Raw genomic sequence first — 15,430 nt, forward strand, 5'->3', positions numbered from 1 at the left:
TGATATCTTTATATCATCTTTATATCTCAGGTAGCACTGAGCTCAAAGATGGAGACTGTGTAGATCTCAATACATGTTTGCTAATGGACAGTTTGAGCCTTGAGAAGTGTAGGGTCATAGCCAGATTGCTCAGGGATTGCAAAGGATGAATTTTCACACCCAGGAAGTAAGTTATTTTCTTTATAGCTAGGGAGTTCTAATGGGAGAATGGAAGAGATGGACAGGGCTTTGCAGTAGGATGACAGGGGGCAGAAAATCCTGTAGGAGAATGAATGCTCATCCCTACAAAGATACACCTTGACGGTGTAATATGAAAGTCCAAGATATAGAAACACAAGGATTTGTGGAACAGGTATTTGTGTATCTGCACGTTAGTATAGGTGCTTGCCTATGGGATGGGGTGGGTATTGAGGAGGGTTGTGAATCACCTCTATAAGCTATACCCAATCACAAGATTGAGGTCTCACAGGGGACCTGGAAACCTCATCTGGGAAATCGTTAAGCCAGCTGCTGGAGTCATATGCTTCCCTCTTCACGCTGCCGGGATTTTGAGGGACTCAGAAAGGAGAGGTTGGCTGGCAGTAGTAACCTTGGATCACAACTCGCCCCCATTGCGGGACTTCACTTTCTGAATATTCCTTCTCTTTCTTTTTCTTCCACTATGAGCTTAGGAGAATGGGAAGTAAATTCTTTTCATCCAAAGCTGCGAACCTTTGCTCTCTTGGGCCAAGTAGTACAGTTCTGCTTCTGTGGTTCCTGAGCGCATCTGTATGGAGGTGAGCAGTCCTGTCTCCAGAGGGAAATCCACTAGATCACCCTATTCTTCTGCCCTTTACAAGACACTACCCTACTCCTGGTGCCACTGGCCGGTGGGGAACCTGAAACTTTGGAAGCTCCTTCCTTTGGGACTCTAGTTATCTTTTGGTGGGGAGAAATACCATGTCATAAAGTTGGCCTTGGGTCAGTTGAAGTAGAAAGGAGCATCCCCTGATCTCTCAAAGGGTTTTATCTAAAGAAGTCCCATCGTCTCCCAGGAACCCAGGCTATTTCCCATTCCTTCACTGGTCAACCCTCCCCAGCTCCTGGGGCACTTACAATGGCCTTTTCTCTCCTCTTCTCAATATGCTGGACACTTGGGTTTCCTTCTCCACAATGTTCCTTGCTTCCACATCTGTTTATAAACAAGAAAACATAGGCTCTTGGTCTGGGTAGATCAAAGGAAGTTTCAGAACTTCCCCTATGAGCAATGAGATGCTGGTAGTCAAATGAAAAACTGCCTTCTGCCAGCTACATTCCTCTTAAACTGGATTTGGGACCTGGGACAAATGTCCTTCTTTACCTGTACAAAAATGTCTCTGGTTTCCTCCTTACTCAGTTCTCTGAGTGAGGAGACTGGCAAGCATCCTGGGGCTTCTCCTCAAGAGAGATCCTCGATCACCCACCTTTGGTCAAGCAGTTCCTACCTGCCATGAAATTCTTTGGAACGGGCAGTGTGTTATAATGAAAAGAGGACAGGATCTGGAGTCAGGATACCTGGGTTCAAATCCTGACTCTGTTGCCTAGTAGCCAAGTCAAGGCCACCTCCATGAATCTCAGTTTCCTAATCTGTAAAACAGCCCTACTTATCTCACAGAGTCACTACAAGTATTTTATTAATTGCAAATTTATAAAATTTATGTAATCATAAATTGTGAAGCACCACACATGGGAATTCTGAACAAGGGCCTCTTTGCTCCCATTGGGCTAAACTGTAGCAATAATCCCAAGCATACAGCTATCTTTGCCCCCACAGGTACAGTAGCCTTTGTCCTTCCAAGTCATCTCTGACTAAGCAGGGCTCACTGTAACCAGCCCTCCCCAGAAACAGGAGGAGCTTGCTGCCTCCACAAAGCTCATTCTAATAGAAGGTTGTTGAGGGGAAACTCCATTATATAAATGGTTCAAAATGTGTTATTCATTTACCTATGTCTGGGGGTGGGAATCAGGTGAAGAGATTCCTATCTGTAAAAAGTCAACATGGCTTACAGGAAGCAAAGGGCCCAACTTTTAAAAATGCTCAGCAGAATGAAAGTACAACACATTGTTCTTGGTACCACTGAGGTAGTCTATGGCTTCAAGGCATTCCAGTCTGCAAGCAGCAGCTTTAATTTAATATGTGGGCGGGTGAGGATATCTCTCTCAACTCACCAACCCTCTCCCCTCCAAGATACAGTAAAACCCTCAGATAATGGAGGTCACTTATCTACCAACCTCAACTACTCAAATCCAGTCAAGAGCCAGAGAACAGATAAAATAGGACAATACAATTTGGAGTGGGGAAGGCATATTTGAGATCAACTAATCCAACCTCCCTCACTTTACTGATGAGAAGCTGAAATCCAAGGAGATGGTTGGACTTGACCCCAAGTCACATAGGTATTAAGTACCATAGCCAGAACCCAAACCCAGGGCCCCCAATTCATTCTTTTCCAGCTAAAGTCAACAAGCGATTAAGCATCTACTATGTGCTGAGCATGGTGCTGAGCATGGTGCTAAGCACTGGGGATATAGATAAAAGAATACCCTTACTCTCAAGTAATTTTAAATTCTATTGTGCAATAGACCCAAAAGTTGATCATTCAGAAGATATCAGAAAGTCTTAGTACTTTAGCTCATGCATATGGTTTACAGGAAATTCCCCCCCACCCCTAAACTCTATTAGGGCCCTTTGTATTACATGGCAAAGAAGTTCTTCATCTGTTCAGGAAAAAAATCACCAATGTGGAAGAAATTTTTAATGAAAATGCTGAGTAACTGTACGTGAGTGGATGCTCTGAGTGAGTTGTATGAGCCATGGGGACCCAGAAATAGGAAATATTCCATGACAAGCTGAGTTAAAGTCTTTTTGTCACCTTATGCCTCAAGTCTCTCCTGACTCCAGTCCATCTGCCATTAAGCTGTTCCACTGAACTTTCTGGAAAGCACAGGTCTGACTATGTCACCTCTACCTATTCAATAATTGTCTCCCTATTGTCTTCAAGATCATACATAAAATCCTCTGGCATTCAAAGTCATTCATTACCTGGCCCCTTCCTGTCTTCTTATATCTTACTTACCTCCAAGTACTCTTTGTTGTTGTTTTTTTTTTTAGGCAATTGGGGTTAAGTGACTTGCCCAGGGTCACACAACTAGTAAGTGTCAAATGTTTGGTCTGAGGCTGGATTTGAACTCAGGTCCTCCTGACTTCAGGGTTGGTGCTCTATCCACTGCACCACATAGCTGCCCCTCCAAGTACTCTTTGATGCTGTGTCCCTGGCCTCCTAGCTGTTCCCCACACACTCCCATTGCCTGTTCATTTTCATTGTCTGTCCCATCATTCCTGGAATCCTCTCCTACCTACCTTCCTTCAAGTCCTAGCTAAAATCCCACTTTCTATAAGCCTTTTCTCAGGCTTCTGGGAAGGTGATGTCATGACTTGCAAGTGAATTGGATTTAAGTGAGGCAAAGTCACCAGCCTCACTTTCTTCTCCAGAGCCCTCTGGGTCCACTGGCAAGATAGAGATCAGGACAACTCCGGCCCTTACCACCGCTTCACCCAGTTGGCGCAGGAGGAGAGAGTGAGGTTGGTGACTTTGCACAGCCCTGCCTCACTTAAATCCAATTTACTTGCAAGTCATGACATCACCTTCCCAATGTCAACAACTTGGGCTTCCTTAATCTTAGTGCCTTCCCTCTATTTATCCTGTATATATCTTGTCTGTAAATAATTTGCATGTTGTCCTCCCCATTAGAATGTGAGTTCCTTGAGGGCAGGGACTGCCTTTTGCCTTTCTTTGCATCCCCAGAGCTTAAAACAAGGTGATTGGCACATAGTAGGTGCTTAAAAATGTCTGTTGACTTTTTTCCCTAACCAAGGAAAGGAGGTAAGCTATGGCCTTTAAGGTCTTCAGTTAAAAAGCTTTCTGGGAGCTTCCTCAGGAGGTGGGGGACTATGAAATAGTTCTTTCTTTACAAACAACAGATTCTTGAATTATCTGATGTTTCTTAGCGGTGGTAGGGCATTAGCTTCCAAAGAAAGCAAAAGTTGATATAAGGATGTTTTTTAATTTCATTAGGGGGAGAAAAATCATTGAATAAGGAATGGCAGAACTAGAAGAGAACTCAGATTCAGTCTAAGCTTCCCAGCTTACAGAGGAGAAAACTGAGGCATGGAAAAGAGAGACTGATTTGTGCACATGCACGCACATGCGCACACACACACACACACACACACACACACATTTTTCTGATTTACTATAGGTAAACCAAATAACCCAGGTATATGTGAATTGGGTATAAAATCAGAGTAAATAATCTTGTGGGGGGACACCTCAGATGGGAAGATTTCCTATAAATAAGATGCACGAGCTAAAGTGCAAGGACTTTTAAAAGTCTCTGAATGGCCAACTTTTGGGGTCCATTGCTCAATAGAATTTTAAGTTCTTTGAGAATAAAGGATTATTTTACTCTTTTAGCTATTTCACTCTTTTAGCCTGGCACAATGCTCAGCACAGAATAGGTACTTAATAATTGTTTGTTGATTTTAGTGGAAAAAGAAGGAATTAGGAGGTCCTGGGTTTGGGTCCTGGCTATGCCATGTGGTTTTGGGTCCCATCCTATCTCTTCAGCTCTCAGTTTCTCATCAGTAAAATGAGGGAAGTTGTATTAGTTGATCTCAAAGGAGCCTTTCTGCTCTAAATCATATTGTCGTATTTTGCCCAAGAATCACAATGTCCATGAAGTTGGTGGTTCTTTGCCCTGTGTTTCCATGGCTGAGCTGCTTTCTTATCTAGGCATGCAATATTACAATGGTCCAGGAGTGAAACTGGTGAGCAAGGTAGGCCTGGGTAAGAGAGGACTCATGGTATTGTGGGGAGGGCCCTAGATTTGGGAATCAGTAAGTACTGGGTTGAAATCCCACCTCAGATACTTAATAGCTAGACAAGTCATTTAACCTCGGTTTTGCCATCTGCAAAATGAGGCAAGGTTGGACTTGCAGGGCCTCCAAGATCCCTTCTAGCTATAAATATATGATCCTCTCATAAGAACCAGTTCAAGTCCAAGGACATAATACGTTCTGATAATGCACCTGGCAGAGAATCTATAAAAACTATTCTTCTATTCCCTCCTGAACATTCTAAAGATCGATGACTGCCTATTCTGGGAATTAGAATGTACTGGAAAAGGAATAGAGAGGGAAAGGAGAAAAGCATGAAACAGAAGAATTATCACTGCTGCTAAGAGACAGAATCCAGAGCAAAGGGAGCAGGCTTGTATTAGATTGTATTAGAGTAACCATAAGGTTCATCTGTTTCTCCCTTGATCAATGTAAATGTTTGCTTCCTGTAACATAGATGCACTATAATTCTTGCCCTGAATTAGCCAATACAGCTCCTAGCAAAAAGGTTTTGGATGGGTTTTCCTCACTTTGCATAACTAGTACAAATTTTCATCAGCAAGGTGGGCAGAGATGTTCCCCAGTTAATTACACCATTCCAGAACATGGCCCCCAAGGGTATCCCCCATTCCACGCCTATCCAAACAGCAGACTCCTTGCAGCAGTTTTGAGTCTGGCTAAGGGCAGCACAACAGGTTTCCCAGACACCTTCTTGGAAGGGAGCATGAGGCTCAGGGCTTCGGGGACAAGACAAGATATTTTTGTTTTTTCCAGAAGAAGAAAAGACCTAGTCTTCCTGCTCACTTCACAGATGAGGCTTTAACTCGGGCTGCCATACTGCCTCAATGGCCACTGGGGAAGGCCCAGGAAGAGGGAGCTACTCACTCAAGCCGCATTCGCACCCCAGTGCAGAAAGCTGGACGAGGACATATTCTGTATTGCCTCCTGGGCAGACTTGGTGTGGCCTTTATCATGTGGCCCACAGAATGTGTCCCTTGAGGTTTCTGTTCTTCCTCCCACCTCAACCCCATCACAAGAGGAGAGACATGGTATTGTAAAAAGTGCTAGACCCGGAGTGAGGCAAATCCTTCCATCACTTAGTAGTTTTCTGATCCTGGGGCAAATTACAACCTCTCTAAGCCTCAGTTTTCTCACCTGTAAAATGGAGATAATAGCACACATCTCACAGAGTTATTGGGAGGTTCAATTGAGATGACATATGTGAAGCACTATATAAATGTGAGTTATTATTAATAAGAAACAGGGTGGTACAGTGGATAGAGAACTAGCTCCACAGGCAGGAAGACCAGGCTTCAGTGTCAGCCTCTGACACTGCTTGGGTGATGCTGGGGAAATCACTCAACCTCCCAGTGCTCTAGGAAACTCTACAGGACTAGACTTACAGAGAAAGTGCTGAGTCAATTGGTAGAGGGACTCTCCTCATCTGGGAGTTCCCTATACTAATGAAATCACTGATCCAAGCTCTATTCCTATGCTACCTGAAAAGGACTTGAAAAGCAGGCAGCGGCTGGGTGTGGCATGTCCTGATTTCTCCCATGGTACCCAACACAGGTCATGAAGCAAGGTGAGGTGGTGGGACACGTAGGGAAAGGACAGAGCCTCATCTCCATCTTGAGCAACCATTTATAGCAAGTGCTCCCCTAATGCTACTTCTTTCCCTCTAAGATGTTATTAATTTGTCCTATCTCTAGCTTGTCTGTACAAAGTTATTTGCAGGCTGTCTCCCCCATCAGACTCCGAACTCCTTGAAAGTAGTGATTGTCTTTTGCCCATCACTGTATTCAAAGTACTTAGTACAGTGCCTGGCACATAGTAGGTGTTTTACAAATGCTTGTTGACTTGATTTGATCAACTTGTTGACTGACTGAATGATCCATAAGCTGAACTGAGGCAGCCACCAGAGAAATGCTGCCCAAGCCGCTACCTGTAATAGGAAAGCCCCCAGCTCAGAACGAACACCAATTAGGGAAGGGTTAGGGTAGGGGCACAGGTGGTGGCAATACAATGCCACTAGATGGCAGACACTGAATCGTCCGTCTCAGGGCCAAGAGCCATCTCCAAGAGAGATAAACAGGGAGGGGGCAGTGTCACAGTGGTCATGGTGCTGCTACCTGGTCAGTCTACCTCTATCCTTAACACTGCAGCCCCTAGTTTGTTCCCCGACCTACCTGAAGGTCCTCCGGTTTGCTGGTGACCTGGATCTGTGACACGAAGATCCTGAGCTTGACCGGCTCCGGGAGCAGTGATGCAAACTGGCCTTGCTGAAGGGTCTTGGGTGGAGGCAGTGCTGACATGAAAGTGAATGGATACAGAGGTCCTCGTCCTCATCGTCCTCTTCTTCCTCCAAGAGGAAACCACTGTCACTGCTGCTGTCCTCAAAAACAGTGTCGTATTCTGGGCTCTTGCACAAGGCAAGACCTTCCTCCTCCAAGGTATCATCCAACAACCCAAAGTGCTTCGTTAAGCTGGCTCGGATCTCATGGTCTCTTAGGGGCTTGCTGTCCTTATTGGGAGTTCTGCAGTTGCCACCTTCCTTGCTCAGTCCTTGTGCATCAGCCCTGGAAACCCTGGGCTGGGATCTGTCCTCTGTATGGGTTGAGTATGGCTCCCAGGACCTCAGCACCTTTCTCTGGAAGGATCCTTCTGGCTTGAGGACCTGGCAATAGTCGTGGTCTCCAAAGGATCGGGAAAAGGGACGCTTCTTGCCTACCTGGGATGGCTGAACTGTGGTTCGGCTCAGGTGGGCCAAGAGCTCACTCCGCTCAGGATACTTCTTCCGGGACCTATGGGACCCTCTAGCAGTTGCCACAGGCCGGGGACCCTCAGGGGAGGGGATGGATGGAGCTGCCTCTTTGTTTGGCCTATGGTTCACATCTGGCTTGAAGGGGTCTTCCTCAATAGGTTTGTAGGGTGGGGTGGTTGGCGGTGTGAGACCTTCTCCCCAGCACCAAGAAAAAACAGACAGTGTGAGTTTGATGCTGGGCCCTTTCACCATAGGCTGTTAATTAAGACCTTGGCTGCCTTTGTCTAATAAGACCCAAGGGTCCTATCCATCCTTGTGACTCACCTGGATAGGATTCTTAACTTTAGTCGATCAGAATCCAACCCTCATTTTCTTTCTACCAAAGGAATGTTCAACAATTCACGACTCATCAGGCCCAGCCCCCAGTAACCTGATGGTAGTTTCTAACAGCCCATCAGGGAACTGCTGATATTACCAGGGGTTACTTTTCCTCTCAATTAACATGCAAAACTCAGGCCTCTATCTGTGGAGAAAGACTGAATCTGTCGAGCTCGTGCCCATATTCCTGGTGCCGGAAGGTGACCTAAAGACCAAATGGTCTGACCCATACTTGACTGAGAATCTCTCCTACAACATTTTTGACATATAAACATCCAGCCTCCACTTGAAGACATAAATAAATGCTTCCTGAAGCAGCCTCCTCCCGTCCCTCCCCTACCCCAGTTCTTTCATTCAGACAACACAGAGAGTGAGGGGGCAGGGCTAGCAACTAGATTGTAAACGCAGAATTGCCTGACCAGGTTCCCGATGGAGTACCATGTTTGCCTGAGCCCACATTTCCCAAAACTAGCCCAGGAGGATCTGGGATTGGATGAAGCAAAGGTCTCATCAGATTTTGCTGCTGGACCACCCTGACCGCAGTCACCCAACCCCAAGCAGGGTCATCCTGGAGGTGCAGAAGCTAGAATTCTACCACGGGGGCGCTATTTATGCCTAGGAAGGATGAGGGTCCCCCTCACCTGCTGTCCCGCAGAGCTCCACTGTCAGCACCTGGTCAAAGTTCCGTTTCCCCAGTGGAGGGTCACTGTTGAGAAAGAAAAGGGGAGCTCAGAGATGTCGTGATCACCACACCATCACACAGAGAAAAGGGCGGAGAAAAAGGAGGCATAAAGATTCTGGTGTGAACTGCAGCAAGACGGCGGTCCCCATGTTTACTTTGACAGAGTAGCTCCTGATCCTCAGTATTTAGAGGATAGAAAGTAGCATGACAATTTTAGGACAGTGAGGGTGACATTGTGTCTGGAGGTATCGGAGAGGGTGAGAGAGAGGAAAAAGTAAGCAAAACAGAAAGGAGACCTCTTCCTATGGGCTGGCTGAATCTGCTGAGATTGAGCAATTGGACCTCATGGCTTCAGCCTTTCTCCCCTGGGCCTCCTGAGACTAGCTTCTAGACTGAAGCTGATTTTAAAAAATGACCCGAGAGAACAGTTTCCTCCCTAAGATCCCCAGAGTGTGCCCACACACATGCGCGCACACACACACACACACACACACACACACACACACACACACACACACTAGCATGTCATACGAGACCATATCTCAGCACACTGCACCATGCCAAACATGTTTCACCACATCCCATCACGCCACACTGCACCTCCCTATATCTCACTATGCCATGGTATACCCAGCTGTGCCATGAAGGCTTCTGGCAGGGGAGCGACTTAGAATCAGAGCCAAGTTCAAGTGCTAGAGACCCTGTCACTCCACTCTGCCACGTGAATTTTCTTGAAGTAATCCAATATGATGTTGTAAACTTACTTCTGTGACAAGGCCAGTGTGAAGCACCTGGGAGTTTCTGAAAAGGAAGAAACAAGACAGATTCACATGCAGGACAAAGTCATCAAGCCAGCTCCAAGACATTTGTGACAAAGCTGATCTCATCTGATTCCCCCATTAGAATGTACTCTCTGGAGCAGCCAGGTGGCACAGTGGATAGAACACTAGCTCTGGAGTCAGGAAGGCCTGTGTTCAAATCTGGCCTCAGACACTTACTAGCTGTGTGACCCTGGGCAAGTCAATTAACCCCAATTGCCTTCAGAAAAAAAAAATGTACTCTCGTTGCGGGCGGTCACTTTCTTGGTGTCCCAAGTGCTCAGCACATGATACGTGATTTATAAATTCCTATTAACTGACTGATCCATCAGAAGCTAAGAAATGCCAAACTGTGGATGCCAACCAAGAGATGTCCATCAATGTCTGGAACTGGAGATGGAAGCTGCAAGGGCTCTTAGGACAGGCAAGAGAGCCAAGAATCTCAGCACTGGAAATGGCTTTCAGATCATTTAGCATAACCCCCTCATTTTACAGGTGTGGAACCTGAGGCCCAGAGAAAAGAAACCCATGTGCCCAAAGTCACATAGTGAGCTGGTGGCAGAGCTGAGCCTAGGGCCTCTTGATGACCAAGTCCACATCACCCTGTTTCTCAACTCATCCTGTGTCCTCCCTTGTGACCCTGCCCTCCACGCCCCTCTCTCTACCTCTCGAGCATAACCGAGGGCAGCTGTGGTCCTCGTCCATCTCACCGCTGCCACTCTCGCTGGGGCTCTCCAGGGCGGGGAGCGGGGCTGCTCTCTGCTGGGACTGGTCACAGACACTCTGTCCTTCCTCCAGGTTGCCCACCGGCACTTCCACCTCAGCATCATAGGTCTCTGGGTCCAGGCACAGGGCGGGGGGAGGGTCTGCCCTCTCTTCCGGGGGCACCTCATCTACAAACGAAAGCCACGGGCCTAGTTCAGGGTTCAGCCTCTTGGAGCGTCGAACAGCATAAATCGAGCTCTCTGGCTTCCTCCCCACCTTGGTCCCGGCTGACAGAGGTGTACTTTGTGCACACGTTCTTGCCTCCCTGTGCCCTGCCTCGTCTTCCTCCTTTGCCACTGGTAGAGCATTGATTTCTTCCTTCACTTCCAGCTTCAGGGGCCTGAAGCTTGGCCTGGGTTCTGTGGTCCCAGGGGAAGCCCTGATCCGTACCTCACAGGCCTTCTCTGACGAGGGTCTCTGGCTTTCCTCAGAGGGCCCGGGGCTGGGCTTGGAGCTGGGTGATAAGGAAGCATAGATTGGCACGGCCAGCCGGTAGGGCTTGCTCACATCACAGAAGAGGTCTTGAGCCAACAGCTCTCTCAGGATAGAGAATTTGGACCAGGAAGCTTTGGGAGGTCGGAGAGTTGTTGGCCTCTGCATCAGGTTGTCTGGCGGCTTCCCCTCCTCATTCTTGCAGGGTGCTGCCTTTTGTAGCATGCAGTTGGCCTTGGCTCTCTTGAAAGGGTTGCTGCAGGGCTGAGGCGGGTTCACTAAGCCTTGGACAGGCAACTTTCTCTGGGGAAGGCAGTAAGTATGCATGTAATGGATCAGCTCCACCATGGCACGCATGTCCTCTGCACAAGCAAACTGGTCTCCGGCAGTTGCTTCAGATGGCATAGGAGAAGCCGGTGATGAGGTTTGGGTGAGCCTGGGGCTTGAGCAATCCTCGCCCGAGTCACTTTCTTCCTTGATGGGGGGTTGAGGGCTCTGGGCCGGTGGGGAGGGAGGCAGCTGCTGCCATCCCCTGTCTGGAGCCTGAGCGACAGTGCGAGGACAGCACGGCGCTGAGGTGAGATGCCTGTGCAGTTCAGTGTAGCTTCGGCTCTGAGTCTGAGTTGGCAAGGACTTCTTGTCCTGGGGGGTTTCCATCTAAAGAGAGACAGATAGAAGCAGTGGTAAGGAGACAAAGCCCGTATTTCTCTCCTTGTGATTGCCCAGAAGGATAGGCAGATACCCCATGGAGGCAGGATGATAGTGTGACTTAGGGGAAAGGACACAGAATTTAGAATCAGGATACTGTGTTTGAATCTCACATCTATCATTACTAGCAGCATGACCTTGCGTAAGTCAACTTTGAATCACTGGGTCATAGTTTCCTCATCTATAACAAGAGGGTATTGAATTAGATGATCTAGATAGATACCTTCTAGTGCTAAATTCTATAATTCTATTACTTAGTAGTTAAGTGGACATGGGTGAGGTCCTTTCTAGGGCCTTGGTTTTCTTTTTTTTTTTTTAAGGCAGTTGGGGTTAAGTGACTTGCCCAGGGTCATACAGTTAGAAAGTGTCAAGTGTTTGGTCTGAGGTCGGATTTGAACTCAGGTCCTCCTGACTTCAGGGCCGGTGCTCTATCCACTGAGCCACCTAGCTGCCCCAGGCCTTGGTTTTCTTAACTGTAAAATGGGGACAATAATATCTGCACTATCTACCTCACAGGACTATAGTGAGGAAAGCTCTTGTGAAGCTGTAAAATGTACACATATGAGTTGTTATTGTTTGTGAGTCCCCAGTTTGGTTGTGTGTACTGCTCACACTCCCCCACATAAGCCCTCAGCCTTTGCTTTTACTCTCTGCCTGCCCTTTCCAAGGTCGCTAAAATTCTGTTCCTGCAATTTTCTGTGGGTTTGTTCTAATCCTGCTATGCCCAATCTCCAGTGAGGGGCCTAGGGAACTTGTCTGAAAGGTCTCATGGTAACAGCCCAGAGCATTCCCGACAGGCACAGGAACTGGGGGTGGGGGTGGGATGTCATTTGGTGGATTGTTAGGAGAAACCAAGGACAACCACAAAGTTCTAACTCCTGTGATCATTTAATCCTTTTTATTATCCTTTAGTGTTATCTTGGGCAGTTTATTCCATGGAGTTCTTTGCTGAGCCTTGCCAACCCTGCCTTTCTACAAGAATGTGATGCTAGGAGCACTATCCACTCCAAAGGCAGGATGGGCATCACTGGCATATCCCACCAGAACATCCATTCATATAGCAATGACCAACAGAATTTCCCACGTCACTGTGACCGAGGCTCTGACATTAACTGGTTCTTGTAATACTGGTACCAATGATCCTTCAGTTCTGAGGGTAAAGGAGGTTGGATCTCTATGGAAACCCAGGAATCCTCAGGTTGCCTATGTTATAATCTGGAAGACTGCAGAGATCAAAGAATTCAAGGCAATGCCCAGACAGGGCATTTGCAGACAGCAAGTTGCAGAGTCAGGATCAGAACCCAGGACCTCTTCTGCCAAATTCAAGACTTTTTCACTGAACCACATGAGATGATTATGTTAGAAGCAGAAAGGTAGCTTAAACATCACACTGGAAGGTGTTCCTGTCATCTGCAGGGCTGTATGCATTCATCTACTGTTCCAACTGGTCTGAGGTTCATTCCTCCTCCACAGTGCCTTTTCCTGGGATGCTAAGATCAGAACGGGAACAGACTCACTTTACAAAGGAGGAAAAGGAGCCTTACAGAAGCGGGTGACTTTGACCCAAGGTCACCCAGAGAGTCAGCAGTGGAACTGGGACTAGAGCCCAAAGCTCCTGACTCTCACTCAATAAATAAAATATTTGTTGAAAAATGAATGAAGGAGGGAAACAAGGAACTCTTCTATTCTTCTGTTTCTGAAACCAGTTTCTGATAGTCTAGAATGTATCCATTATCATGTAATTCCCTAAAAGGGACCACTTCTCAGCAAGGGACCCTGGTCTGGCCCCTCTGCTCCTTCCATGCTTTCCCTGTCCAGAAGGCTCCTCCCCACTCCTTCCACTTAGGAGAGTCACCGTGTTAGTTTCTCTGTGGCATCACAGCCCTTCCCTCCATATTCAACTACTGGATATACTGTTGACCACAGGACTCGCTGATTTTACTGTGGGGCTCAGCCTGGGGACGTTTTAGAAGGAAGCCTGGGTGCCCCTTAGGCAGAGAAAGCATTTACATGTAACAAGGTATATGTCTATGTAGAACTCTTGAGTCTTGGATGGGGAAGTGGGAAAAGATGGCATTAACTATGAGAGCTGGCAGGAAGCCAAGTGCACACCCAGAGAATGCAGTTTCATGGCTTCCCATGGAACCTTGACCCCGAGCCTAGGAATACCTTGAGGTAAGGTCGCTGGCTTTTGGACTTCAACGCTCCTTGCCGCCGGATAGCCCCTTCCTTTTGGGCCTCCACGCTTGGAGTAGTGTGGGACGGCGAGAGGAGAAGCTTCTGCAGCTAGCGGAAGAAGCGAAACACAAAAAGAGGTGTGACTCCAACCCCAGACACCCCCATTTCGAAAGCAAATGGGAGTGCCTAGGATCATAGACTTAGTTAAACATCACTGAGTCCACCCCCCCCTTCTTTTACAGAGTCCCAAAGAGGTGAAATGATTTGCCCAAGGTCACACAGGTAGTGAGTGGTAGACCTGGGATTTGAATACAAATCAAGAATGAAATATCCCACCTAGGAAACAATTAACCATCAAGGAATTTGAGCAAATTCTTTGGTTTGAACGTTACCATAGAAGTCCTGCCTGTATGGGTGGGGTCTGAATCTAGAGTCAGAAGGGACTTTTGAGGTCAGCTAGTCCAACACCCTCTTTTTTTTTTTTTTTACAGAAGAGGAACTGAGACTCAGAAAAAGGAGTGACTTAGGATCAGAGATTTAGAGTTGGAAGGGACCTTAGACGTCTAGCCTAACCCCCTCATTTTTCAGATGAAGAAATTAACCTCAGAGAAACTACGGAATTTACCTAAAGTTCCGCACGTGGCATGTAGGAGGGACGGGATCAAACCCCTGTGCATGGACACCAAGTTCAGTGCTCTTTCCCCTATACTAGGCTTCCTCCAGTTGGAGAGAGGGTAAGGGAGAGTCCTGCTCTAAGTCTGAGCTGGGCTAAGATGCCTTCCAGGTTTTAAGTTTGAGCTCCTGTGATCCTAAGTAACGTATTATAGGGAAGGTTTTTGAGCCTCTCACAGATGATGCCACACAGGGGACACAGTGAAACATCTGACATTTGCTGGTTCTTACAAGGAAGACCCCAGTTGTGCATCTCCAAGCTCTGACAAGCACAGAGCCTGAACCAATACTAAGGCAGATGTGCCCAAAGTCAGAAGTCAGAACTCAAGTCTGGAAATCAAAAGGCCTCTCTATTTTCACATTTCTTGAAAGAGACAAAAAAGCTTTGTCCAGCTTCTGCTGCACAGGCCGGTGAGCATGGGTGTGAGGTATATATCAAGAACTGTTGCAGAAATGAAAAATATAAATTCCTACCACAGGGGGCTGCTCTTAGCTTGCCCAATGCAAGGCTTTCCCTTCTTTGCTGAGAAACAACGCAGTTTCTTCCCTGTCCCCAGGCCCAAGGTGGGGAAAACTTTCTTTGGCTGGTCATTTAGATAGGTGGTTCCAAAGTGCTTTTCCCTTAGGTGTAACAAGTTATCACTGTATGGGATCAGGGACTCATGGGCCTCAACGATTTGGAACAGAGTGGCAGAGTGGGAAGGGACCCTAGAGATCTAGTCCAACCCTCTCATTTTAAAAAGAGAGAAACTGAGGCCTGGAAAAGGAAAGTAAGTCACCCAGAAAGTCAGTGGCATCCAGTCCCACAAAAGTAGATGTCACAAGTTGTCAGCTGGAAGCCTTATCACTACTAGAACTCCCTCGCCTTAGGGGGGTAGGACAGAGGATCGTGGGATTCAGAGCTGGAAGGGTCCTTCAAGATAGTCTCAATCCAATCCCCTCCTTTATCTTACAGATCAAGAAACTCAGGCGTAAGGACAAGCGATTTACCCAAGGGTCAGATAAGTAGTAAAGAGCAGAAACAGGATTTGAACCCAGGTCCTCTGACTCCAAATCCAGTGCCCTCCTTGGCATTATAGTAAAGCAGTGGTTCTCAAGGTTTTTGGGTTCAGGACTTG

At 47.2% G+C, this 15,430-nt stretch overlaps 1 protein-coding gene across 3 annotated transcripts in view; it reads right to left on the reverse strand.

The window, feature by feature from the left end:
• PPARGC1B (PPARG coactivator 1 beta) overlaps positions 1–15,430 on the reverse strand; it is a 167,068-nt gene that overhangs the window by 11,427 nt on the left and 140,211 nt on the right. For 2 of the 3 annotated variants that reach the window (XM_027842043.1, XM_027842041.1), the window contains exons 4-9: positions 13,632–13,748; positions 10,223–11,411; positions 9,504–9,540; positions 8,699–8,763; positions 7,105–7,870; positions 1,096–1,171 (exon numbers count right to left, since the gene is read on the reverse strand). In XM_027842043.1, the coding sequence (XP_027697844.1) occupies positions 1,096–1,171; positions 7,105–7,870; positions 8,699–8,763; positions 9,504–9,540; positions 10,223–11,411; positions 13,632–13,748 (2,250 nt within the window). The remainder of the gene's footprint in view (positions 1–1,095; positions 1,172–7,104; positions 7,871–8,698; positions 8,764–9,503; positions 9,541–10,222; positions 11,412–13,631; positions 13,749–15,430) is intronic. The other variant, XM_027842044.1, reaches the window with a different exon arrangement.

This window comes from Vombatus ursinus, unplaced genomic scaffold (genome assembly GCF_900497805.2).
Source record: "Vombatus ursinus unplaced genomic scaffold, bare-nosed wombat genome assembly UNPS02014863.1, whole genome shotgun sequence".
In the NCBI taxonomy this organism is placed as follows: Eukaryota; Metazoa; Chordata; class Mammalia; order Diprotodontia; family Vombatidae; genus Vombatus; species Vombatus ursinus.